At 38.7% G+C, this 27338-nt stretch overlaps 2 protein-coding genes across 3 annotated transcripts; both read right to left on the bottom strand.

Annotated features, from left to right (window-relative positions):
• Window positions 1–691: 691 nt before the first annotated feature.
• On the bottom strand, window positions 692–12889 carry LOC117392027 (LIM/homeobox protein LMX-1.2-like). Of its 2 annotated transcripts, none has more exons than XM_033990008.2 (8): window positions 12756–12889; window positions 11848–12034; window positions 2756–2976; window positions 2492–2670; window positions 2235–2312; window positions 2093–2159; window positions 1252–1398; window positions 692–846 (listed from the first exon to the last, which is right to left on the bottom strand). In XM_033990008.2, exons 1-8 carry the CDS (start codon window positions 12820–12822, stop codon window positions 692–694), a joined length of 1101 nt encoding a protein of 366 aa, XP_033845899.1. In that variant the 5' UTR covers window positions 12823–12889. The 2 variants fall into 2 exon arrangements, with proteins under 2 accessions (XP_033845899.1, XP_055087613.1); XM_055231638.1 differs by having other exon boundaries at window positions 12768–12822.
• A 3529-nt stretch (window positions 12890–16418) lies between these two features.
• mvb12ba (multivesicular body subunit 12Ba) lies at window positions 16419–21764 on the bottom strand. The gene is made up of 10 exons (XM_033989508.2): window positions 21541–21764; window positions 19974–20093; window positions 19786–19893; window positions 19591–19687; window positions 19333–19462; window positions 19106–19249; window positions 18900–18994; window positions 18744–18799; window positions 18605–18664; window positions 16419–18023 (listed from the first exon to the last, which is right to left on the bottom strand). The coding sequence occupies exons 2-10, from the start codon at window positions 20082–20084 to the stop codon at window positions 17937–17939; spliced, it is 888 nt and encodes a 295-aa protein (XP_033845399.1). The 5' UTR covers window positions 20085–20093; window positions 21541–21764; the 3' UTR covers window positions 16419–17936.
• Between the last annotated feature and the right edge of the window lie 5574 nt (window positions 21765–27338).

Genomic DNA, 27338 nt, shown 5'->3' with positions numbered 1-27338 from the left:
TCCAGAGGGGAACTGTGCGGTACATGAGAGGGGAGTGACTCTGAGACTGTTTAAACGTGTGCAGCACAAGTGTCAGGCTGTCAGGATGATGGAGAAACCAGCCCAATCTCACCTGCTCCTGCATTCCTCTTTCACTCTTCATAATGTTTTTACCTGAGTTTACTTGTAGGGATCATTCTTTTTGGAAATTCTAATTGGAAATCATTTTATTTAATATTTAAAATTTCTATGATAAAAAACAAAACAAACAATTATACCTAATTTTGTATTAACTAATCAACATTAATCTGGCTAAGAAAAGTGAATAAATAATAATGGATTTAAGAAAATCTTTTTATTGGGCAAAATTCTGAATTACAAAAAAATAAATAACATGAATTGAGCATGACATGACTGAGATAAATACAGACGACTGGACTGTGACGTGTTTGATGCTTCACATATGGACACTGATATCATTCATTTTTCAAGTGTATATTTTACAAAATGTAACGACTTCTAACATGCAAACAAACATCCTTTTCCTGTTTTGTTGAGTACCGGTGTAGAAACAAATATTGACACAATATTCACAATTTTGGCTTGGATGAATCCTTATTATGTAAATAATTCATATTTTAGCTTAAATTACTGTACAAAAACATATATACATATAGAAATACACAAAGCACATATCCATGTTAGACTGAATTCAGGAGGCAAAGTAGGAGCTGTGCATTGAGTAGAGGTGGTCAATAGGGTTTCCATTCTGAACCTGCATTGCCATGTCCGGGGTGGTCATCAAACAGTCGCTTAAACTGGTCAAAGATGTGTCACTGTCAATGTCATGGAACATGGAGTCGCAGCCTGAGAGAGAAACAAGTCAACAAAAATATTTATATTTAGTTAGATTAGACCATTTCAATATGTTTTTGTTTTGTATATTATACTATATGCTAGAATTGTACTAGTTTCCCCTTTGCAAAAGTTTTTAGAAATGACATATGAAAAACTGATTTGGGTTATGTTATACTTCATTGTATTTTCCTGTTGAGTAAATGTATGTGTAATGATGTTGGACAGCTCTGTGTGGCCTCCTAAATGTTATTTCATTTTGTCTCTGTCTTTATGAGACATGGTGTGTCTATATGATCAATGAAACATGAGGTATCAATTTTTTAAAGAAACAATTCAAACTTATTAGCTCAGCTGCTTTTTTCTTTTTCAATAAGACAAAGTAATTAAAGAGTAGTTGTGTATGGTGTAGCTGACCGTATGGGTGCATGTGGTCCCCAGGCATCTGGGGAGGGGTCAGCCCCTGCTGGTACTCTGAGCTGTAGTTGCTGTGATCCAGGCTCAGCACATGCGCACCTCTGGAGTACGATGTGAGCAGACTCTCCATGCAGCCCGACATCACCTCTGCAAAAACAGTAAAATAACTCACAAACAAGAGCATCCGTAGATCATGACTGTTGATTGGCTTGTATTCTGTCATCTCTGTTAAATGCTTTTAAAAGATAGAAAATGGTTCTTCTTAGCTCATCTAGTGTGAGTGCTGAGGAGCTTCCTGTCTTAAGCATCTTGTCCAACAGCACATATAAACAGAGCAGGTTTGCTGGTTTGGATTACCAGCAGCCGCCTCCCTATAATAAAACCTACTGCTATGCCAATATTGACATGCTGGGACTCCCTGAACAGATAGAGTCAGCGCTTGCCAAAGCACTGAGCCACTTATCTAAACTATCGGCTCATATCCACAGTGAGAGCACAGTGGCAATAAGAGACTCTCTCCAAAAGCAGGAGATGATGCTGTGGCGAACACTTTACAGTCTTATAGGCTATTGTACAGAAGTACTCCAAATTTAGTTCACAAAGTATAGATTTGCTATAAATTATATCCATGAGTTTCTGAATGATAAAAAAGTGCTGCCATAGCAATGAACAATTTAAAACAAAATAGCATATCTTTTCAGTAGGAAAAGATCCATAAATATGTGACATTTCAAGTTTTGCAATCAATAATTTTGCTTAAAATTTAAGCATTTCAGATTATTTTGCTCCTTAGCATTAATTTAAGATTAAGACAAATGGTGAAGAGTAGCTGCACACTGACCTGTGCCGATCCTCTGAGTGTTGTGCTGCTCCTGCTGTTGCTGCTGTCTGCGTGCCAACTTCTTCATCTGAAACAAACACACAGTCACTCCACTTTCTCTAGGTGGGTGACAATAAGGACATATGTATATAAATGGGCTGACCTTGGCCCTCTGGTTTTGAAACCAGACTTGGACCACTCGAACACTGAGGCCAGTCTCTGCAGCGAGAGTCTCTCTCACCTGTGTACAACAAGAGACTTAAAACTCAAAGATCTTTCAGCTGTCAAGATGCTTAATTGTCTTCTTCAGATCATTATTTTATTGTTTGAACCACAACCTCCATCATGAGTTTACATGTATTGAGCTGAACATTTAGCTGATTGTTCCTTTATAGTTTTCATATTTTAATAAGGACTAACCTTCCGACAGGGTTTGGAGGAGACCTCAAAGGAGGCCTTGAATGCCCTTCTCTGCTGAGTGGTGAGGATCGTGCGTGGTCTTTTTGGTCGCCGTGGATCCTTCTCATCAGTGCATTTCCCTGATGTTCCAGAGCCTTTCACATCTGATTTGACATCCAGCCCCTCATCCTCACTCTTATCTAAAATGTAGGTGAAATAGCATGTTGACAGTTGTGTTATCAAGTATATATTCTGTAGACTATATTCTGTAGTGTTGAAGCTTGCCTGAGTCTGAGCTGACAGGGGTAGCAGTGCTGAGCCTCTCATAGTCACTTTTACAGAGCAACTGTGCCTCCTTCAGCACAAACTGGTCCCCTTTACACAGCTGTCGCTCACAGACGCCGCAGCAGAAGCAGCTCAGGTGGTACACTCTATCGAGAGTGCGCATCACCAGCTCCGAGGGAGAGATCTGCTCCAAACAGCCACTGCATTTACTCCACACCAGCCTGAGGACAACACACACATTATCATTATACTGTAGCTTCAAAGTACTATTATATGGTAAGTGACAAAAATGGTCTCCAAATAAATGTAAGGTATATGTTATATATTCAGACTCTGGGCATATTCCACATTGCTGCTGTTGGACCACACAGGATTTGGCAGCTTATTTCTTGGCAGTTTGTAGAACATTTTCATAATGAAGAAGAAGTCCTGGTGCTCACAGGTGTGGCTGTTGTTTACTTGTTTTAGAATAAAGGGTTTATTTGAAGAGCTCTGTCTACACAGTTGTTTTGTTGTCAACAGTGAAGAGACTATGAGGCTTAGTTTTAATATATTGTTTTCAAACTGAAAAGGCATCTCTCAGCCAAAAGACAGTCCATGATTAAGCCAGATATGCCTCAATACAAAATTATTTGAGTTGGGCTTTCAAGACAGTGGCGCAGTAAAAAAGAAGTACAAAAAAGGGAGCAAGAACAAAAGACATTCTGAGTTCTGTGAAAAGTGTGAAAGACAGCACTTCAGTGCAACTTTCTGTCAGTGAAATGGGTTCTAAATAAAATGTCTTGGATCCACCCTTGTTTGCAAATGTTTCTCGACAATTATCCACAGGCATGTACATACACTAAAGTTTACAACTACAGAAATTATGGAAAATTAAACTACATGGTCCAAATTTCTTTGTTTTATTTAAATGAGAGAATCCTTTCAGACGTCCAAGAATAGTTCCATATTTTTTCATATTTTGTTTCTTCCGGAAAAAAAAGCCTGAATTGAATGTGAAGAGTGGGGAGAGTCATTCAGCTATGTGTCAGTGCGTCCCTGCGACCCAGACTCTCCTGTTTCCCCTCACACTTCGGCAGTGTGTGAATATTTGTTCTAAGTCCTGTACCCAGAAGACCACCACAGCTCGGGCCACCTCTCTGGAGGAGCCTCCTTGACCCCCTGGCCCGCTGCCCTGTCCCTCTGAGTACTGCAGCAGATTAACAGTGGTGTTAAGGCGGAGGATGAAGCGGGGAAAACAGACTGTGTGTGTTCCTTCTCTCTGCTCTTGTTTGCTCGGCCTCCTCTGGGATCTGCCTGACCTAAAGGAGGAGGCTGAGGGGTGGGGGGTTAAGGCTTTGGGTGGCAGCTTGTTGGAGTTTTAATTAGCAGGAATAATCAACAGATTATTGTGAAGGAGGCACAAGAAAATAAAAGCAGGGCTGAGGGAGAGGGGCTGGGCTGTTTGCTCAGCCAAAGCTCAAGAAGTCAGTGAGGGACTCAGGACATGGTTTAGGATGGTGGGCGGTGCAGCTCAATCAAAGTAGGTCCTTTCCTTTATAGACCTGCAAGAGTTCATCAGCAGAAATGAAAAAGACAAAACATCTGTCTGTATGTGGAGCCTTTTGTCTTTGGGGAATGTGAGATTTGAAAATTTGCAAACTAATAAAGCATATACAATATTATAAATATGTTGGATTTGTTTTTTATCTTCTGAAAAATGAAAATATATAATATAGTATAATATAATATATAAAAAAAGGAAAATGGTATGTGTTAGCAGGCTCCTGTAGTATAAGGAACACTGGTAAAACTGGTGAACTGGCAGCTTTTGGCAGACTCTGTACAATCGAATCTTGGCTGTGGAATCATCTTGGAAACAAACCAGAACAAAGTCTAAAGTCATGTCTCCCACAGAGAAAGTGAAAGTTGTGCCAGGAGGCCATCAGGAGATCATTCTCGGGTCAACTGTGAGTCAACCAGCTTCAGGAGGCATGTTTACAACACGAGGGGAGGAATTCATCTTGCACACTTTGGTATTCCTTGAACTTTAAGTTGGTTTCAAGGCGAAATACAAAACAAAATCATAAAATAGATAATACAGATAAGGGGTTTCCAATCTGTAGTTTGGGAAATACCAGTAGCTCTCCACCCCCTTTCAAGCAGCTTTCAAAAGGATTTAGGGAAAATAAATATGTATAAATAATAAATAATTCAAATTTGATTCTTCACATGTTGCAGGCCTGTACTTTAGATGTCTAATTTTGTGTGTCTAATAAATGAATAATGTTTAAGTTGTCAGTCCCATATTAAGGCACAAGGTAGAAAGGTAGACATCATACAGAGCATCTGACCTAATCCATATGTGAGTTACTGCTAGAAGACAAATATTTTTTTCTGTAGAAACAATGGTTCGAAAGAAAGTTGGAATTCAAAAGTCTTTGAGGCTCTTGTCACTCTCAAATATGTCTGCCTATTTTTGCAACATTTTTTGGACAACTGACAAACAGAAAGCGGCCAGACCCAGGACATATATGAGAAACTGTGATTTCTATAGAAACGAGCAAAGAAAACAACAATAGAGACTTGTGTCAAAAGGAAGAGCTGTAACTTTTGTTATGTCTAGACAATAAACCACAGAAGCCCACATGGAACAGAGCACTGCCAGCAGATACTGAGCTGGTAGCAACTTTTGTTTGTTTACGTCTTTCAATTTCTATATGATGTAATAATATAATAATAATAGGGTAATTATCTAGTGACTTCCCAACTGACCTGTTTGTTCAGTTAGTGCAATGATGCATCAATCCAAAAAGTGTTGAATGAGTGAAGACAAAAGGAAGACTATGCCAAGTGAGGTTGAACTCAGAGTTTACTCAGTGGTTTTTACTGTCAGAGACTGTGTTGCCTTCAGCATAAACTGCCACAGTCTGTGCTGTAATGTACTAGTGATGAATGTTACTCAAATGACACTGATTGTTAGCAGCTATAATGTCATGATCTGAACAATACTTTTTTCAGTGCCCAGTCCTCAGACAATACTGTGTTAATGCATTACCTTTGGCCAAAAAAACAACATCATATTTAATTAGGACAAAGTGAAAAATAATGAGGAAAATTCCATTATTTAGATAAACGCAGGTGTATTTTATAAGCTGTGCTATTGCGTTCAATAGCACAGTCTCAGCATCAGGGCAAAGGTATCAAGTAGTAATACAATTTCCTCTCCAGTACCATGTATTAGTGCTAATATTGGTTGGAATTATAAAAATCAAATAATGTAACATTTTAATAAATGAGTTTAGATGCATTAAAACAATATATTTATAGTTCTAAATTAGGTAAGTACATACTGTATATATTGATTTTTAAAGCAGAAAATACTATTATTTTCAATTGAATTCATATAGCCCATATTCTGGGTAAATGTCATTATTCCTGTAGCTGTAGAGCCTCCGGTCCTGTTCCTCTTGTTCACCTTTATGACGGGGCCTGGTCCAGCTGGAGCCTTGAGTCCATCACAAAACAGAGGACACTCAGTTACACTGAGGCCTGACCAGTGACCACACATCTGCTGTATATAAACTCCGAGTTTTAGCTTTTCATGTGATGAAAATGGCTGAAGGAGAATCATGTTGTTCAACTATTCTGATTTGCATAACCGCTGCCTCGTAGGGTGTCAAAGATGAAACAAAACAGATAAACAATCTAGTAACAGTCAAAACTTTGTCTGAGGTTGATCACAGCTGATTGTTTTTTGTGATTTTTATTTGCATTTACCCTGACTTGGAATCAGCTGAGGTTATCTCAGTTTAAGAATACTGTATGTATTAAGAATCCACCCATTACCCCATAATTATGTTTCTTTTATGTGTTTCACACCTGCACAGCTTAATAATAGTATATCATCTTTTAACCGCACTAAACACAAGACCTGACTCAACATGTCTATGCAATGTTTTATAAGGCTTTTTTTGTGTGTGTCAAGTAGCTCAGTTGTATAGCTATAATATTACAAAAGTAACAAACTCAACACTCAATTATTAAAAACTAAGTTTTTTATGTATTATTATTTTAATAATTGTTGCTGAGGTACTGGGACTAACCCATAAAGCCTCATATATGTGCAGAGCTCAGATACAGCAGATCTGAAGAAGAGGGATGAGAAAGGCACACTTTATTTCCCCTGAGAATTGTATTTTACACACACACACGCACACCCCGACACACGTGTGCACACACATACACACACACGCACTCACACACACAATGACAGGGGGACTGTTGGACAACGAGAAACCCCTTTGACCTCAAATGACCCCCCCCCTCGGTCCACGGCAGATTCACCACACTGGAGATTATTGAAAATGTACACCTTTAGTCATTTTAATTTAGCCCATTCCTTTTTATACTTTAAACATAAAGTGTACATGTAACATATAACATATACTTTTACTCATTGAAATAATAGTAGGGAAAATGATCATTCATACATGGCTTTAAAAAGCAGTGAATTGTGTTCTTCTTTGCAGATGTGATGTTAACAAAGTAAGTATTCAGAAGTGAGATAAATACTGCACTGAACACTGCATAACTGAGGGTTTTTAACAACTCATTTATCACACAGGTAACTTCAACAATCAAGTGTAAAGTGTATGTAAGTGTATATATAAAGATGTAAACACAGGACAACTGTCACCAAAGGCACCCGAGTCCCGCCCCTTCAGCTCAGCTCGCCAGATACAGAGGCCGTGGCTCAGAATGTGTATAAAACCTGTGCCTCTGTCACTGCTCTCATTAGTTCAAGACCACGTGCTCATTGGTAGAAACTTATAATAATAATAATTTTTGGCACATAAACAAATTGTGTTCAAAATGATAAAATTGTCTTAAATCTTAAATTATTGTGCTTCTAAGGGAGGTTTGGACAGTCATTTGAGTGCAAAATTGAGAGGAAAAAAGACATTCAAATCTAAAACTCACACACTCCCTCATGGGCCAAATTAGACCCCTTAGAGGGTCGAGTTTGGCCCACAAGCTCCATTTTGGGTATCCCTGAAGAGCATGATAAATCTGGTCCATTGAATGAAAAGGAACAGTATTTAGTGGTCTGGTTGTTGGCACTCACGCTTTATTCTCCCAACTGTCAAAAACATGCAGCTTTAAAAATAGGCATATTTGTTTGCTAAGCATATTTAAATAGTCTTAAATGATCTCCTGAAGCTACTTTGAATCACAGTGGCACCAAATGGCATGGAGAATTTGTTGTTTGTAATAGTGACATGTGACTTTAGCAAACCTCAAACAACACTGGCCTGTTCACCATAAAGTACTACAGCTAACACGTACTGAACCCATTTAACAATACTTAACTAGGATAGGTTTTATTTTGTTATGTACAGCTTTAGTGTCAATAAACAAATAAAAAAATAACACAATGACCAATATAATGATGATGTAATACAGAGATACCACACCAGTAAGAGGACAATGCAGCACTGTGGACTCATATGCTAAGTATATGGCAGAAGTTGGTGTAGGGAGTAATATTATCTTTCACCTCAATATAACAAAGTAATAACAGCTCTTCTACTTCACCAATAACAAAAGGTAGTTTGACAGTTACAATCCCGTGCAGAAGTGTTGGTCTCTTAGAGCACTCCTCTGAGAGCTCAACGCTAATATTGTGGACAGCTTGGAGCGGGCAGGTTTTGGATGAGCCCTGGGGGTCTAGTGTTGCCTCAGCCCGCTAAACGCCAGCCCAAGTCCCTGGAGAGTCCCACTGCAGTGACAGAACGATTAAGCAGAGAATAGAAGAAGAGAGGGAGGGGACAGACTTTGGGCCAATTACAGACTGGCAAACATGTATCTGAGCGAAGAGCAGGGAGAGGACAGAGGAATCATCATCAGATTACACTGTGAATGCAAATATGGACATTTTTGCCAGTGTAAACTACATTTGGCTGTGTGGTGCTCTGGTGTGCCTGTGTCTGCCAAGGACAATCTGCCACCAAAAGAAACACACATTTATATCTGAGAGACTTTTAACTCGGTTAAATCTATGATTGAAAACACAAAGCACTGGCATAATATACGGAAAAATTTACTACAATATGAACCAATAAGAAAGAAAATGAAAAAAAAAATTGTAGAATTGGTCATCTTTTAAATGATAAAAAAAAAAACTGAAATCTCTAAATATCCAGTTTAGTTTTGCACTGTCTCTGGAAAATAAAACAATACAATACAAAATGACACACAATTACCACTCACCATCTGTATTGTTCTGGCTTTTAACAAGCACATAACATGCCCAATTAAAGACTATTGACTATTAACATGCATGTAAAATATGTGGACAATACTGTACCTGGAAATCCAATAACTAAACAAAGCTATTTCCATAGAGTTTTGTAGAATTTCATAGATTTGAGGTGTTTTAAAGCCCAATAAAACCATTTATTAGGTAGATTGACTTGGAGAATTGCATTGTTTAACTAGCCCTACATTGTTAACAGTTTGTTATTATGGCTAGACTGTGAAACAATACATCGTTAGCTAAGTCTGAGGAACTTCATCAAAACATGTTTAAAAGGCAAGGAGTGTCCACACCACGATGTCTGTCTGTCCTATTGTTTTGAATACCATTTAGGCTCTTGGACTGCAGAATGATGAATTTAACAAACTCTACTACTATGCCACTGTACTGTATATATGCTGTAAATTGTGGAGTTATGGGTGAGGGCACAAAGTTTGTGAGCGGCCTCCTGCTGGGACCACCCCACCCCTCCCCCCATCGGCCCACTGCTGTAGCGCTGCTGCTGGGGCACACCCTTTGATCCTCCAGCTCATGGTGAAATCATTCATAAACGCCTTCATGAGCAGGGCACTTTCAGAGACGAACTTCGATAACATCCAGACCAAGCACAAGAAACAAACAGCTGGCTAATATAAAGTCATGGAAACACAGAAACTTATGTATATGATAGGCATAAGTTATTGGCAATGGCCTTTTAAGGTGATATAGGACCAGACATTACCAAAGACCAAAGACGTGGGGTCATAACACAAAAATTAGATTTGAGAGAAATTAGTTTATAGTTGTTGTTTTTTTTTATGTCAATAATGTTGTTTTTATAGGGATTATTCATTGGGTACTGTTCCTAAAGTATTTTTACAACCAATAATTTACTTCTCATTTATCAAAGCCTAGGTAAAAAGAGCATAATGTGCAGTAATTGTGTTAATAGTACAGCCACAGACACTCCCAGACACAGTCCCTCCATGGCTCTCACATATTTTTGAAACACGACTTGGGCTAGAAAGAGCTATGCCTCTCTATTTCCAAAGACAGAATATTTAATCATCATTTTGCCTACTGTTTGAAGTCCGGAGGGGGTCAGGGGACCATTGGCATCAATCACAGAGTTAAGATAACTGCTCAGGCCGTGGGGTAAGCACAACCTGTGGCTGTCAGGGCAGGCACCTCCGAGGCACTGTAACCCTATCTGCAAACTGTTCACAGAGGTTGTTTTTGTAGCTCTGAGCCAAAGTGTTGATCAGCTGCTATTCCCAAACACCAGTAGCTTTTAATGGACTCCTGCTGGTTCTTGTATGGTTTCTGTGGTCTCTCTGATGGGGCAGGCTGCACTCCGAGGAAGGCGAGACATATTTACAGTCTGGACGTCCTGTCGTGTGCAGGATAGACTGGCTCATAGGACCCGTGATGGATATGCTACAGTTCAGCTCCTCTGAGTCTCATAAAAACAAAGCTAACCCAACATCCTTACTCACAAAGAGTGAAATGACAAACTGTACTGTGCTGTAAAAAAGCATATCATATCATTTTAATGTGAAAATAATGTTACATGATGAGGTCTGTGCCAGCCATGCAGGAGTGCTCTAAAGCAAAAATGTTTCAAATGACGGACTACAGAAGAAGACGTTTTACCTCTCACCCATTTCAGGCAAATGATTCCTTCCTGATTTAAAAAATGTTGTGACTTTTCTTTATTCCAATGATATAAGATTTTGATTTAAATTTCTTAATTACTGGCCAACTGGTCCTCTGTTAGGATAGCTTAAAACCCTTGAATAGGCTTACAGTTTTATATTTTCTTTCCTGAATCTCTTACGGCATCAGTTGCAACCCAACTTCTTGAAGAAAACTATATAGAACCTGCAGCATGCTGACATGCATAACAGGCTCCGAGCTGCACAACGGAGCAATGAACAAAAGCATATATACATTTTAAGTCCAGAACCCAGTTGATAGATTTAAACACTTCATCATTTCAAAAAAGTCACAACAAATATTTGATATAAAGTAATTTCTTCAAACAACGGTTTAGTGATCGCAATGCTAAACATTCAAAGTTCTGCTGTCTTTATTTCACATACGCTATTTGACTTTGCAATCAAATTTGTAAATCAAACTTTGACACATATTCACATATCATGTGGCCCCTGTTGAACTTGCCAAACCAGTGATGCTTTGTTTGGTCTGGATTTGTCCATTAATGTTTTTGGCACTCCGGGGTCTGTCCCAGCAGGAGCAGTGTGAGGTGGTATGAATCTAAATGTTCTCAGTCTATCTATGCCAACACAACAAACTTGTGCTTGAATATGGCTCACTTTCAATGGAAATGGCGCACACCTTAGGTCAGTCAGTCGCATGACAGACACACACACACACACTTCACTCTCACATTCAGAGAGGTGGGTGGAGAGAAAGCTGGAGAACTCTCAAGTCAAGACAATCTAACTATACCATTCTGCCACTCAAGTTACCGCTATGAATAAAATGCTACATGCACAACTGATGTAAAAAATAAAACAAATCAAAACTACATTTTAATACTAATATACTCAGTTTCTCATGGAATATATAGGCCAAAAGCAATTTCAGACAAGTTGTACTTTACTAGGAGGTTCTACCAGTAAAACTTGACATACATACCACATAATTAATTAATACACTGTAGTTAAATATCCATAGAGCAAACTTTGTGAATACTGTTTTTACTAAATGACACACTTTGCCTCACTTCACGTGAATGTATTTCTCAAATAAAAATACATGTGTTGTATAGGCTTCAAGAGCAGTCACTTACTGTTGGTAGTCAGTCTTGCAGTAGAGTTTGGTGTCCCGGAAGTAGCAGGTGGCGGTGAGCGGCTGCTGGCACGCGGCGCATTGTAGGCACTGCTCGTGCCAGAACGCGCCGTTGACGCGCATCAGGAAGCGGTCCGAGATGAGCCGCGAGCATCCCTCACACACGGCCTGTTGTGGAGAGCCCCCGTCTGAAAGACACACCAGCGTCACATGGGTCTTTTGCTTTGTGTTTTCATTTAGGCCTCATCAATGTGAGCTTGAAAAGGAGTCTAAACCAGTTCTATAGACTCAATAAAGCGAACGCTAATTTGGGTAGGCTTAACAGCCTAAATAAAAGTATTAGTAAGTCAAATTTCAATTATTTGTCAGTCAAGCGTGAGGCTGCAAATGTCTTCCTTACATTTTACTCAATTAACTCAAGTCAATAAAAAGTGGGCTCACATATTATAAAATCAAGTCTAACACAACTGAATAAAAACTATATTGGTTTGGGAAAATGTAAAAGATAGTTTATTTTGAAATGCAATGAAGACTTATGTCTAAATTAAATTATCTTAAATGTCATCAAAAGAGGTTTGATCGTTTTACTCCAAAATGTAGTCTATATTATAGGCTATTTATAAATCTAGGCTTATTTTTAATGAACAATAGAAATAAAAAACGGGGGTACAGGTTTATTTCCCTTTGTATTTCTATCTTCAAGATGAAATACAAGATGTATTTCTCCAAGAGGACACAGATTATTTCATTTGCATAAACACATAAGTGACATTTAAAACTCAATGCACAAATATTAAAGCATTTCTCTTTGATCAAATACACTCTTAAGGTTCACTAATTTTAGTCTAGGCCTATCTGCAGAAATACTAGCCTAAAGACTACATTTTAGGAGAAAATCCCTCCACGTACCCGTCATGACACCCGGAGAGCAGGTCTCGGTGCGTGCGCAGTCCTCCACTTTAATGTAGTCGAGCATCTTTAATCACAGAGCGCTGACCTCCACGCACCTCTCCCACGTGCACTTTGGTCGTATTCATACAACTCTGTGCAGTGGCCTTTATGTCAAATTGTCCAGAGAAGCACAATGTGGAGTAAGCGCACCTCAAACTTGGGACGCGCAGTCTGTTTGCAGATTCAAGTCCTGTCCCGCGCTCTGCAGCTGCCGGGCTACATCCAGAGGTGAGGAGTCTGCACGGGCTCAACCTGAAGTGCCATCGCGCTGCCCGCCTGTGTGTCTCGTGCAGGAGGGTAGGACCTCGCCCCTGTGCTGCTCCTGCACAGTTATTGGCCTGTGCGCGTTAGTCCCACCTCCTCCATGGGACAATCCTCTTGTACAATTTAAAAAGCGAAATCATGACAAAGTAAAGGTAGCCTAAAATAGCTTTTTCTTTTAATGGACATCGTGTTTGGAATTAATTTAATACCGCACAGACTTAAAATCACTCACACAGTGAAAAACACAGTGTCAGAGCCGAATAATTAAACTAAAGCCTAAATCTAAATAAAATAATACTAACTTATTGACGAAGACAGAAATTGGCCATTGGCTTTTCACACAGAGGACTGTGGACCAACAGTCCTCATTTGGGTGCGCGCCCGACGCAATAACTACACCTGTGCGCGTGAGCAGGCCGGTCACTGCACTGAGGCTGTCCTGTTAAGGATTAGTCCACCAGAGTTCAGCCCATAATTATGGCTACATTTTATAACAACAAATGGCTTCACTGGAAAAGCAGAATTTCTCAATTATAAAATTACCTACATTATTTATTAAAAACTATATATGCAGCATTTTTTACTAGAGGACAGACACGCGCACGTGCTGAACTAATGGTCTTCTAATCGCAGTGTGAGATCACATTATTCTAAAGGAGCAGAATGAGCGGGGACGATATCCTGTGTGTGATATGATCATCTGCTCAGGCGTGATCTAAGAATATATTCATCTGCTGTCTTTTCTTTTGTCTGAGCTCCGTTCAAAACGAGACCCTTGACCTGATCCTTCGGATAGACTATAGGCCGTTTTATTAACGGGAAATTAAATATTGAAATATACGCACCAGCCTGCGGCCTGTTCGTACTGTGGCACAAAGGACTATTTATGCAGCTACTGCCATTCACATGGAGCATCACGCAGAGTGAAATGATAATAACTTCGCCATAGTTTGACTTAGACCAAAGCAAATAGGCCTAATGTGGTAGTTGATATGATTTAAGTTGGGCTGTTGACCCATGCAGTTGAAATGGATCGGCTATTGATATCACATTTTGATTAGATTTTAGTTTAGGTTAGATGCTGAGTGGGATTGAGGTTTTTAGATTTTTGTAAGATTTTGCTTTGAGAACAGCGCACAGTTGGGTTGGAGATGAGTCGTCCCATAAAGACGATGAGTCCTGCCCCCTTGTGGTTAAAGGAAGAGTTTTGTATATCTCGACTGAGGTTTTGAACATAAATAGTATTCAATAGTATGACATGGATTAGAGAATGAATAAGAATATGCCTTGTAACACAATTCTCGGAGGTGACCTGTGCTGATGCCACAGTTTATATTCCCCATAGATTATGGTTCTATAAGGCCTAACAGTGCTGTTTTCCACCTCATGATTGCAATGGGATTCCCTTCTACATGATAGGAATAGAGATAATATTACTATGGTAGAGCCAATTCAAAAAGCTTTAGAGACACATGAAGGGCCAGAGCAGAGTGTGGGGGCCAGTCCTGAGGACTTTACTAAGACTCTGTGGCATCCTCCTTCTTGTATGGGATCTTATATGTGGCACTAGAGCAGCAGAATCACAATATATTCATTTTTTTTTATAAATAAAAATGGGGTTGCTTGGAGTTCCTTGAGCAGCAGTGTCTGGATGGACATCGAGAAGTCCTGGGTTTTATTCTGGAGTCAATTTGGGAGGTGAAGACAGAGACGTCCTGGCTAAACTCACATCTATACATGGAGCAATGAAATGCTATTTGTTTTATAATGTGAACCACCATAAATGTAATACAATATACACTGTAAATTACAATTATTATTGTACATTTACATGGACGGTATCAGACAATGATCAGTATAATGAGATATGACTATTATTAGAGAAATCTGATGATCAGAAACATCTTTCAATGACTTTATAGTATAGTAGTCATGAGTCATGTAGCCTTTTTATTCTCTTTGTAGACTGTGTTTTGGGCAATGTACTTATGGTTACATGTACATATGGTTTTCAGTATGTTAGACATTTTAAGTATGTGTTAATATTTAGTTAGTTGATTTTGAATCTTTATTTATTTTGTTTTTCTATTGCTTTTTCATTTGTTTGTTTCGTACAGACAACTATCCTCATTGTGAGAGAACTAAAGGTTATGTTATTTTATCAGAAAGAGTTGTTGCAATAAAAACAGATAAAAGACAGTGGTCTTAGATGACATATGGCCCACACACGACTATCAGCTCACTGTGTGAATAAGCCTTTAAGTCAAAGGCAGCTATAAAGTACTTCATAAGGAAACACAGCATTTAAAGTTCAAACGGAGGTTGTGGAAAAACCTGTGGTTATTTTGGTTGAGGAACAAAGTTAGCTACATTATGCATGGTAGTCTTTCTCTGAGAAATACAGTTTGAACTGCAGGAATATTAAGTGCAACAAGAAATGTGTGTGGTCCATAAACAGTGACAGTGACGCTCTTGTTCTTTATATGTGGTTTATTCCCACAAGATTAATGCCACAAAATGAAATAATGTGATAATAGAAGTTTGTTGTTTATGAGGGGATGCATTTGTTTAATATTGTCATAATCATCAAATGAAAACAATACAAATATACTGAATTATACATTTGATCACATTTTATATAGTGACTTACCTAGTGCTATTTCTATGAAGCACACAAGTTCTGTTGCTTTTCTCTTGCCCAGGTTTGGTACACTCACACTAAGCAGGTAATTTGCTGAAGTGCAAATGATGTGCAAATGAGTTTTGTAAATAAGTGTATTTACAGCAGCTACTCTTTTGTGCACCTTTAGCTGAGACATGCTCAAAGTTGGGCCATGAGAAATCCTAACAGTGTGCCTTGAATTATCATTCATGCTCAATGAGCCTACAGCCTCACATGTGCTCTGGAGTGTTTTTCATTTAAAAGGTTTTAGTTGGTATTTTTTGGTTTGTGTAGAAAGGCGACTGTACTCACATGTGTTTTTCAGGGTATTTGTTAAGCAATTAAAATTGATTGATAAAGTGCTGATGTAATGTTTCAGACAAAGCAATAAATTCTCCATGGAGACAAACAGGTAGCAGACCCTCCACCAGAAAAGTTACTTACTCCACCTTTAAACGGAAAGTCAGAAATTTGCAGCTGGTGATAAAGCTACAATTGTGAGTTTCCATTACAGAGGAAGAGCATTGATGTAAACAGTCATAGCACTCCATAAAGTGGTGTGGTGGCAACAAGAAAACTCACGTTAACTGGGCACTAATTGAATCATGTTATCAGTTAAGAGACACATCTGTCTGGTGCCTTTTCGTCTCAAATGAATGTTTTTCATAAAAATAGAAGTTCTCATAAAAACAGAATCTGCTCATCTCAGTTTAATATAACAGTGTGTATATACAGGTATTTTGAAAAGGAGACATTTGACCGAGCATGCAATAGAACAGACACATCAAGCAGCAAAAGTGAACCTGGTTGTGCCCTCATTTTAGTTCTAGTGAAACTGTAAATTATTATGAAATATGAGAAATAACACATTTAGCTCATCACAAGACAAGCATTAGAACTGCTTATATTTTAACATTAGCAGACAGTGCAATTAACATCTTTTGCTAAAACATACATTGCTCTTGGGTTCAATACTGAATTCACTAATAAATTAAAACATAAACATGGTTAAAAATATGTAGAAATGGGCAAAGATTTTCCATCAATGAAACAATAGTTCTCTCAATGGTGTTTTTGAGCTGCCACACAACTCAAATGAAAATAAAATACAGTATTAGAGAATAAAAAAAAAACAGTGGCTGGAACAACTGGAAGAATGTTGTTTCTTTACAGCTGTAGAGCAAAAAGTTACTTATGTCTATGAATGAAGTGTTATATATATTATTAAGTGTTATATATAACACAAAGAAACAAGTCAGAAAAACAAAATAGAAAAATAAAAAAGCACATTATTATAATTACCAAATGGTATTATCTGAATGGTAATTTACACTATCTAATATAGAACAATTTACACTGTCTAATATAGAAAAGAGTGGTCAATAAATCAAGGACTCTTCACAGGTTAGCGTTTGTTTAAAAAAGGATCGTTAACAGCTAAGAGTGGATATATCTGATGCTAAAAAGAGACATAGCCAACACATAAAATAATCAAAAGATTCTTTTTGTTCATGTCTAACTGAACAATCAATGAATTATCAGTGAATAATCATAACTCACAGACAATGAGCTGGGAGGTAACATCAACACGTTTTTTTGGTTCCGACTTGAACAGACGGACAAGTAAATATACTGTAACAGAGGCTGAAGTGGTGCTTGTGATAAAAGATAGCTGCATTTTACGATGTTCACCTGTCCCTTGATGTGTCAGTAACTCCATATGAAAATAGTGGTTCAGTAACAGGAAAATTAAAATAACATCATCAGTGAAGTAGTGGTTTGCAGCACACATCAAATCCCCAAAACAAAGTGCACTCACATTCTCACAAGTATATAACAGAGAGAAGACCACGTAAGTATGAGAACATTTGATAAACTGAATCAAAAAATGTTCATCAGACCCATTTCTGTTCAAGTGTCCTTCTTGTCCTCTTGCTTTTTTGCAGCAAAAGCCTCAAATATGGATGGTACTTATTCACAGCGGATCAAATAGATACATGAGATATTTTCTGTTGTGACTGATCTTTGTGGTTAAAGATAGAAGTCAAGCCATCTATTGTTTTTTCAGTTTAGAAGAAAGTTTTAAATATCAACTTCTCTCTAGCGCTTATGGTTGGCTGTTCATTATTTGTTCATAGCCCGGAGTGGTTTTATTGATGCAAGAGCTCAGTAGTTGACTTTTCTCTGACTGGTGTGGACTATAGTACTGGGGATTAGGCCTCAGAGCTGAGTGACGTCCGTGTGGGACTGGGAGGAAGGCGGGCTGCTGCACTATGCTCTGTACGGAAACTGTAGTCATACTGCAGAGAGAAAACACAAGTGCACATAGAATTCAGCACATAAAGAAGTCAGGGAAGTAACAGTAGTTTTGTGATGGCATTTTGACCTTTTCTGACACAGACACTTTGGTGTGTCATCAAGCAAAGCTTACTGCTAATGATTCAAGTTAGTTTACTGAATATGGACTGAGTGCCTATTTCTAATCTCTTGCTGTTCTTGAACTGCGTGTTGCAACATTAGAATTTCTCCAGTGTTGGAAAAAGTTATCTTAAGTTGTAGGTGCATTTTATAAATATTTGCCAAATGTTGCTCTGGGCACTCTGCACATTTGCTCTAGTACGCCACCATGTCTTAGTAGTTATTAAGGTAAGAATAAGGAGTAATAACATGCACTACTAGAATAACACTGGAAATATCTGCCACAGGCCTGTTACATTTTGTACAATATATTGCTTTGATAAACTATCACAATAAACAATAACTCTGGAACAGGATAATCCCATTAACACTTTCATAACAATGTACAATTTTATAAATTCTTGTTTATTTTACTCATACTTGAGTTAATGATTATAGAAAATATATAGTAAAATGCACTCACTTCTTTTTCTATCTCAGCCAGTGACTTAATGGTGATGCCCATTAGATCCACCTGCTGTAACTGAATGAAAAAAACACAAGCTGATGAGAATGGGACTATTGTTGTGAATGTATATCAGAAAAGTAAACTTTCATCTTACATCAGTCGAGGCACAGGCAAATTTCTCTGAGATCATGAAAGGAACACCATCCATTGCTAAAAGACATACACACATCGTCATATGTACACCCTGTTTAAGCCCTAACAAGTATATACCATTGTTATCAAGTGGTCACAATTACTTAAAGATACTGACCGGAGATGGCATACAGATTGGAGTTTTGATGCTCATAATCTGGTCTTGTTGTGTTCTTTCCTCTGAAACTGGCAGGGAGCGTCATTGATATGTGTCTGAAAAACAAAACAATGCATTAAAACACAATAATGTGAAGCATTAACTTATTCATTAAGACTTATTCATCAACATGTCAAAATCAAAGTTCATTATTAGAGGTCACATACTTAGGCATAGGGGCAGTGGGAACAGGGGCTGCATTAGAAGTGGAGTTCATATTCTGGACATTATTGGAGGTTGGGGTGTGTGTGGAGTCCTGTGCCCGAGGCACATTACCCATGCGATACCAGATACCCATATTATTGAGTTCCCTGTTGTAGTACAAAGGTCAGGAATATTAGAATCCATTTTATATGTAGTAAATCAAGCTCATAAGTAATCTATCGCAACTCACCCAATAAATGTGTACTGAGGAGGAGCTTGTTTGGAGCGTCCCAAGATGCGGATGTCACAAATGGCAGCTTCTGTGGAGTCTCTAGGAATAAACTTAATACAAAGCCTTCGTTTCCTAAAGGCCTGCTCCTCTGTATCAGACAATACACAAAGTCACTCTACTATTCCCAGCTTCGGTCTTTAAAATAATTACGTAAAACAAAAAAGATAAAACACACCACAACATGCCTATTTTTCATTCATTATTTCTACAACTTACGTGTATCGACTGTTTCTTGTATAGGAATGAAGCCTACAGGGAGAGTGTCTTTTATGTCTATAAGCTTCATGTCCACAAGAACATTGCCTAGATGGCTCTAAAAAGCACAGTAAAATTCAATTAATTATACTAAATTGTCAGCTCATATTCAAAGAAGGAATGTGAACTCATGCACATAAGGTTAAGTTTGCTTACATTTTCCTTAGAAAAGACCCTTGTGAAGCAGAGGTAGCGAGTCACCTTGGATTTAAATAGGCCATCCTTCCACAAATCAGCATCAAGGCCATCTGTGGTGGTAGAGACCTAAGGAACACAGTAGGGTCGAAAACCATTCAAAATTATCCAGCCAGGAACTAGGGAGTATGCAATAAAGTTGTATTTACCACATCATATCCAGTGGGTGCTCTATTTCTAGAGGCGACAACTCCGACGCCAGTGATGGGATCCAAGGGCATTTCAGGCAGAGCCTCCGAAAGGTCCCGAACCTCTGGCATCCTGAAGCTCTGCAAATATGTTTAAAAAAGTTAAAAAATGTTTATAACTTTACATAATTCAGGGATTATCAAGGTAAAGACAAGTCAACAGCAACTATTATATCTAGCTTTAAGCACATCCTCCAAATAAACCGCATTGCTGTTACATGACATAATAAAGGAAAACTAAACCGGAAAAGACCACTCCTCAGACTAGCTCCATGTCTCTGAACTCCCTCACACCTCTCTCACTCTGTGAACATGAATGAAAGAAAGAGCCACAGATGTCAGGGCCAGATGTGCACAACAAACATGGTCAAAAGGACCAGCTGCTCTGAGGGGTGAACAACAGGGATTTGGAAAAATATTTAGCAGTTTCTTAAAATCAACACATGACCTAAAACACAGATACTCAATCCATACAAGAATTATTGTCAGTGTCATTGTTGACAGTGGCAGTAGTTGGATCAGCCTAACTTTCAGGACCACATAAATGGGCCCATCTGAAGTACAACTACTAAGCCTGATCAAATCAGTCTAAAAGCTGCATAGTAATGAGACTGTGGCAGAAACAGTGTAGCACTACTGCATAGCTGCTCCTTGACAACCACAGGGATTAGAGAAAACATGTGGCTCAAGGAGAAAAACGAATGTCCAAAGAAAAGGAGTACTTGCTGCACAGTTGACCCTTAAGTTGAATGGCATCTATTGCACTTATCTAAATAGACTGCTTACATGTGACAAGTCAACAAAGAGGAGGAAGCCTGCAGAAATAGATACCTAAATATTTAAAATAGATGAGCCAGCGAGCCATTTGAATAGAAAGAGAGAAGTGGAACTATGTTAACTAAAACCTATTGTTCGCCTGATATTCTGCCAACTAAACATGACAGGTTGCTAAAACCAACCAGTAACATCAGTCATACTCAATATTGAAAACAAGCGCATATTTTTACATAACTAACCATTTAACCGTTTAACTTCTCATCTTAAGAGTCTAGAGGGGCCACATTCTCGTGTGTTCAGTTTGAATGTGGTCAAAGATCTGATGTCTTGTATCTATTGTCAGATAATTGGTCAGCCTCCAGCAGGTTTTGTTGTATTAACCACCAGGCATAAACGTGACGTATTATAAAAAATAGAAAGTTGCTTATAAAATGCTTCTCCTAGTTGTAGTTCTTTTGAGCAGACGTTACGTTTGTGTTTGTAAAATAAATAACAACAAAAGTTCAGCTGTGCGGTGGGGGCGCTATCCGCGGTTAGCACAATTAAGCTACATGCTAAACTGTAGCCTTTAGCTCAAAAAGCTAACTACTTTAGGTGATGGCGTTAAGGTAGTTTGTTATGTCTTTCAAAGAAATTGCACTTTAGTATTTCAATAGACATTGAGAGAGAGCGAAATGACCGCAGAGTAAAAGCTTTAGTAGGAACATCGTCAATGATGCATGCTAACACTGTTAGCATTATTACCACTCACCAATGAATCCGCGCTGTCTTCTTGTATTCTGCGTTGACTATTAAACCTATCCTCTTCACAACTTTAGCTCTGTCTGTTTACCATGCTTAAGTAGCGTCATATGCTTCAGATGTTAGAGCCACTTTCTATTATGGCTTTTGGAGCGGCGCATAATGAAGTGCAGGCATGGAGGAGCTGAGAATGGGCAGAACCCCCTCCCTGTCTCATGTGAGCTTAGTAAACACGTACAAGCAACTAGGCCCAATATCAACACTAAATTTAGAAAGAGAAAACTTGAGAGCAAGGGCATCACTGAAATTTAGGACACTAGTTAAAACTCTGACATAGAAAATCAACCAATAAAGAAGGATTAACAATAATGGCATTTAAGCAGAATGGTATACTGTCCTGTTAATTTATTAAGGCTACATTTACTTTGATGTTTATGCCAGGGGTAGTCTATTATATGGCATAGGCTATGATCATAGCCTAATAAAATAAAGAATAAAAACATAGTACTCGATTGTCTTTTAAAAATGTATTGGATTTTTATCATTATGAGCCCATGGATTTATTTTTTTAATCAGGCTTACTTAAAAATATTGACTCATATACCACCAGCCTGATAGCTGGTTGTAGAACCACTTCGCCTAAAAATCCTATAGGTCTACTTTTAAACCAAGGGAATCCAATCACAAAACTTGAAGACAAATGTTGGTATCCATTAATGGCTATTAAAAAAAGTTATAGTCTACTTTTCAAAACCAACAGATGTCGCTATTGTCCCATACATGAGCTTCGGCCTTTACTTACAAACAGCAGTAACTCTCTGTGACATTAAAGGCAGCCCATAGCTCTACTGCGTAAATGTTCCACAGTACGGTAGGCTGTTAAACTGATCTGTTTCCATGGACACAAATAGATGATTCAAGGTAAAAATAAATAAATAAATAAATAAATAAATAAATAAATAAATAAATAAATAAATAAATAAATAAATAATAATGATAATAATAATAATAATAATAATAATAATAATAATAATAATAATAATAATAATAATAAATAAAAATAAAGATAATAATAAATAAAAATAAAGATAAGAAATAAGTATGCCTACTCAAATAGTTTCTCCAAACTTTTCAAAGATCTACGAATGTATAAACATTTGAAGTAAGTATTTTTCTTCAAGCTCCTTCAAAGGAAGGGGGCTCTGCAGAGCTGTTTTGATGTAATGAACATGGCTGAAACTACCAACATTTTTTTCTTACATAGGCTACTGTTGAATTTTCATGTATGTTTACAGCAATTTTTACTAGACTTTCTATAATTTTCCATCTATCCGCTGCATATGTCCTAACAAGTGTGAGTTTTGATAAGTTTTAGACGGAGAGAGAGAGACAGAGAGAAAGACAGAGACAGAGAGACAGACAGAGAGAGACACATAGAGAGGGAGAGACAGAGAGAAAGAGAAACAGCGACAGAGAGAGACACAGAGAGAGGGAGAGACAGAGAGAAAGAGAAACAGCGACAGAGAGAGACAGAGAGAGCAGCAGAGAAAGAAAGAGACAGACAGACAGAGAGAGAGAGAGACAAAGCGTGAGAGACAGAAAGAGAGACAGACAGAGATAGAGACAGACAGAGAGAAAGAGAGAGAGACAGAGAGAGCGTGAAAGAGACACAGAGACACACAGAGAGAGAAAGAGACACCAAAGAGAGACAGAGAGAGAGAGACAGAGATAAAGAGAGGCAGACAGAGAGACAGAGTGAGAGACAGAGAGAGAGAGAGACAGGCAAATTTAAGTGTCAAAGGAAAAAAAATACTGTAGTAAGACAAAGGGATGTCTGGTACATTATATATTGAAATCAAATACACAAAAAGGCATTCATTATATTGCTAAAGGTTATGCAGTGGCTTATATTTTGTAGTATGACCACAATGATCTTGAATCATAGACAAAGTTTGTCTATGATTGGCATCTATGCTCTATCACTGTCCATGTTATTGCTGCCTTGTGTAAGTCCATCCCACTGTCCCATGTTCCACTGTCACATGTTCCACTGTCCCATTTTCCACTGTCCCGTGTTCCACTGTAGCATGCTCTCCTGGTCACCTGCAGGCTGGACCTCCACCTCAAGGTCCGCCCACCTGAGTGCTATCAGTATTTAATAAGCAGCTCTGCCACAAGGCTCTGCTAGTTGTTGTTTTACAGTGTGGTAAAACCTAATCCAAGATCATCTGCCTCTGAGTTTTTCCATGTGCAGATTTTTGCATTAATGTTACGGTGATGGGTGTCTGTGTAATCCCTCAGTCATTCAGGTCTGATCCATAGTAAAAGCCAAACATGAAATCTGTCAAGTGGACAAAAAGTTGTAGGTGTGAAGACTTTTTGCTGCTCATCCAAGCCGATTCTTCAGTTCTGGTCAGATTACTGCTGGACTCTGCCTTATATCTATCTCAAAGGAGGAGCTAACTACACCGAAACTGGAAACAGCTGATGTTTACAGTTTCTGTTTGTAGGCTAGGTCTATTGAGCTATTCTAAGTGTCCACTATGCCTGAGTCATAATTAGCATATTCATACAACTCTCAATGGGTGCTTACCCACCTATTGGCTTCCTGGCTAAATCTATTGTTCTCTTTGCTTCCTTTGTTTGCTTTGGGTCTGAGGATGGAGTTGACAGATTTAACTTTTGGCTTTTACTATGGATCAGACCTGGAGAACTTATCTGTTTCAGATATCAATCTGGACCCATGTGCTTTCTGTTCCCATGGCCTGATTCTTCCAGAGAGTCAGAGAGCTACAACATTGGAGATGGAGAACTCCTTGCAGTCAAACTTGCCCTGGAGAAGTGGCAACATTGGCTGGAGATGGCTGGACAGGAATTTGTGGTATGGACAGATCACAAGAACTTGACCTATATTCAAACACCTAAGAGGGTAAATGCAGGAAAAACTTGTTGGGCACTGTTTTTTGCCAGATTTAATTTTGCAATCACTTTCAAACCTGGCTCTAAGAATGTCAAACCAGATGCCCTTTTCCATCAGTTCTCCTCCACAGATTCTCCATCAAAACCTGACACTATCCTGCCTTTATCTTGTGTTGTGGCTGCCCTTTCTTGGGGAATTGAGGACGTGGTCAGGTGGGCTCAGCAACAACATTCAGATCTAAGTACTGAGCCTCCAAATCACCAATTTATGCCTGACAAAGTTTGTTCACAGGTCCTTCAGTGGGGACATTCCTCCAAGTTGACTTACCATCCTGATGTTACACTGTCATGCACTGTTCATACTCCAAAGATATTTTTAGTGCCCCACGATGAGTAAGGATACTCATGAGCTTGTGGCTGCATATATAAACTGTGCTTGATCACCCAGTGGTCTTCTACAACTACTTTTCGTGCCCAGCCGTCATTGGTCTCATATTGCTCTGCACTCTCTGCTATCAATGCATAGATCATTTTTCCAAAGCTGTTCACCTCATTAATTTGCCTAAACTTCCAAGTGGACAAAGGACTGCTGACTCATTAAACAGTTTTTTAAACTGCCTGGAATACCTTATGACACTCTGTCCAATAGAGGTCCGCAGTTCATCTGTCATGTTTGGAGAGCTTTTTGTCAGGCATCGGGTGCCAAAGTGAACCTGTCCTCAGGATACTATCCTCAGACAGGCAGACTGAAAGGCCTAACCAAGATCTGGAGGCTGCATACCTCTGACCCTAAAAAACCTGTTTCCCCATTACACTGGCCCTTTCCCCGTTAATTCCCGTAAATTATGAATCCTGTTGCTGTCTGTTAGAAGTTGCCCGCTTCTCTGAAAATTCATCCTACTTTCCATGTTTTGTTAAACCTAATTCTAATAATCTAGTAATCTGCCATCAGTATTTAAGAAGCAGCTCTGCCCCAAACAACAACTCTGTCAGACTATTGTTTCACAGTGCGGTAAATCCTAATTCAAGATCGTCTGCCTCTATATTTTTCCATATCCTATTTTTTCCTTTATATTATATTTACCAGATTTTTGTGCCTTCAGATTACCAGGATCTGCCACTGCTCACCTCCAGCCTCACTACAGCTCTCTTGCCAGCCAGTTATTTCAGTCTGTAATAAAACTTTAAAGCATTTCTTTCTCTCATTTCTTCCTCTTTGCCTGCATTTTTTGATCTGTTCTTATAAGTTTAACAGTCCAATTTTAATGCACTCTGCACTGTTAAATAAACATTTTTCTAATGAGCATTAAGTTATGCAGAAGTGAAAATGTAACAGCAGGCTTCACATGGTTTTCACAGTGAAGTATGATTGTGCATGATTAATCTCAGCAACTATTCTGACATGAGACTATAAATATGACCCACTCAGCCTATGAGGTGCAGCAATGGTTTTATGGAGAGTAGGAAGATTAATCCACTTCCAGGTGAATTGTCATATTATTGTAATGCAGAATCAGCAAATATACACTGCAGGCTCCAGAAGAAACTTATTTGAATTACAACTATCACAACTGTGTAAATGATAATGGAACTGGATCAAAATTCATAAAATTCATAAAATAAGATTTCCTTCCCAATAGAGGAAAGAAAATATATGTATGAGTCCCATAGAAATGTGCACATAAGTAAAAATCTGTCAAGACAATCAATTTTAAGATTAGACTTTGAGGAGACGCTTTTTGACAACGTTCTCATGAGTTTCCCTCTTGGACAGAGCTGTCCAAAGCAAACAAAAGGAGATGGTGGGTTATGATACAACATGTGACTTATGCAGTTCCTCTGCTCTCAGGCAGTCTCACTGTGACTAGTACTGACTCCACTGTAAATACACAGGACCCAGTTTACTGGCGGCTCTCAAAGGCCTGAGCCAATGTGGCACTGCGTCAATCTGCGGCACTGGACAGCTTTGACACGACAGCAGCTGAAATACGCTCCTACTGAACCCATTTCCACAGGGCTAAAAAGGTACGAGGACTTTTTTGTGTGGAATTTGTGTGCATGTTTTTGAATTTCTGTGTGTGTGTGCATCACCACCATATTTAACAAATTATTTGGGGGAACTCTTAACAACAAAAACTGACGTATAAATAGGTAACAGAAGTATCTGTCAATCAGCTTAATGCATATTTACTGTAAAAAATACAAGGAAAGTTGGCAGTTGATTTCTCCATTTTGACTTTGGTTGGTGGTGACTGGTGGAGCACTGGCTGGGCCCCTCTCAGTAGAAGTCGCAAGGAATGACCTGGATACATCATACCAGTTTCCTTTTACTTAAAAACACAAAAGCACTCTCTAAAACCCATATGGATTATGTGGGCTTTCTTCTTCTCATATGTGGGCTAAGTTAAAAGGCATGTTGTGTGGACATGTCCTCACAGCATTATTAACGGGTAATATACTACTGTAGCAAACAAACAAAAACCAGCGTGATCACTAGAGAGGACATTTTTAACTTTTAGAAGCAAAACTTATCAGCACCCTATACAAAAGTTCCAACATATTCGTGTCACAACTATCAACAACAACTATCCCTGCTGCTCTCTTCAAAGCAGTAGTCTCAACCCCCGTATGCACAGTCTGTTAAAATGTTCTCACGGTGATTCCATGTGTACTGTAGGTCATTCCTGTAGCCTGTCTGACTGATGGTACTATGAAATACGTGCACTTAGACAGACAGAGACAAGGACAGGTGCTCTGGTAGTTGGTTTGACGCCAGTGTTTGATATGAAGAATGAAGAGGAAGGTAAAAAAGTGCCCAAAATGCGAACTATATATTTCTTTTAAAAATCAGATACTAGCCTGTATCTTACCCGAGGCTGTAGATTGGCT

Source organism: Periophthalmus magnuspinnatus, chromosome 23 (assembly GCF_009829125.3).
Source record: "Periophthalmus magnuspinnatus isolate fPerMag1 chromosome 23, fPerMag1.2.pri, whole genome shotgun sequence".
Classification (NCBI taxonomy): Eukaryota; Metazoa; Chordata; class Actinopteri; order Gobiiformes; family Gobiidae; genus Periophthalmus; species Periophthalmus magnuspinnatus.
The sequence above is the reverse complement of the archived record's forward strand: the minus strand, read 5'-3'. Positions and strand labels throughout refer to the sequence as shown.

Coding starts and splice junctions, on each gene's coding strand:
- LOC117392027 (XM_033990008.2), bottom strand. CDS start 12,822: ATGCTCGACTACATTAAAGTGGAGGACTGCGCACGCACCGAGACCTGC. Junction 2,977..11,847: donor TGCAAGACTGACTACCAACA/GTAAGTGACTGC, acceptor TGTTGTCCTCAG/GCTGGTGTGGAGTAAATGCA. Junction 2,671..2,755: donor CCCTGTCAGCTCAGACTCAG/GCAAGCTTCAAC, acceptor CCTACATTTTAG/ATAAGAGTGAGGATGAGGGG.
- mvb12ba (XM_033989508.2), bottom strand. CDS start 20,084: ATGCCAGAGGTTCGGGACCTTTCGGAGGCTCTGCCTGAAATGCCCTTG. Junction 19,250..19,332: donor CCTCAGTACACATTTATTGG/GTGAGTTGCGAT, acceptor GTACTACAACAG/GGAACTCAATAATATGGGTA. Junction 18,024..18,604: donor TGGCTGAGATAGAAAAAGAA/GTGAGTGCATTT, acceptor TTCTCTCTGCAG/TATGACTACAGTTTCCGTAC.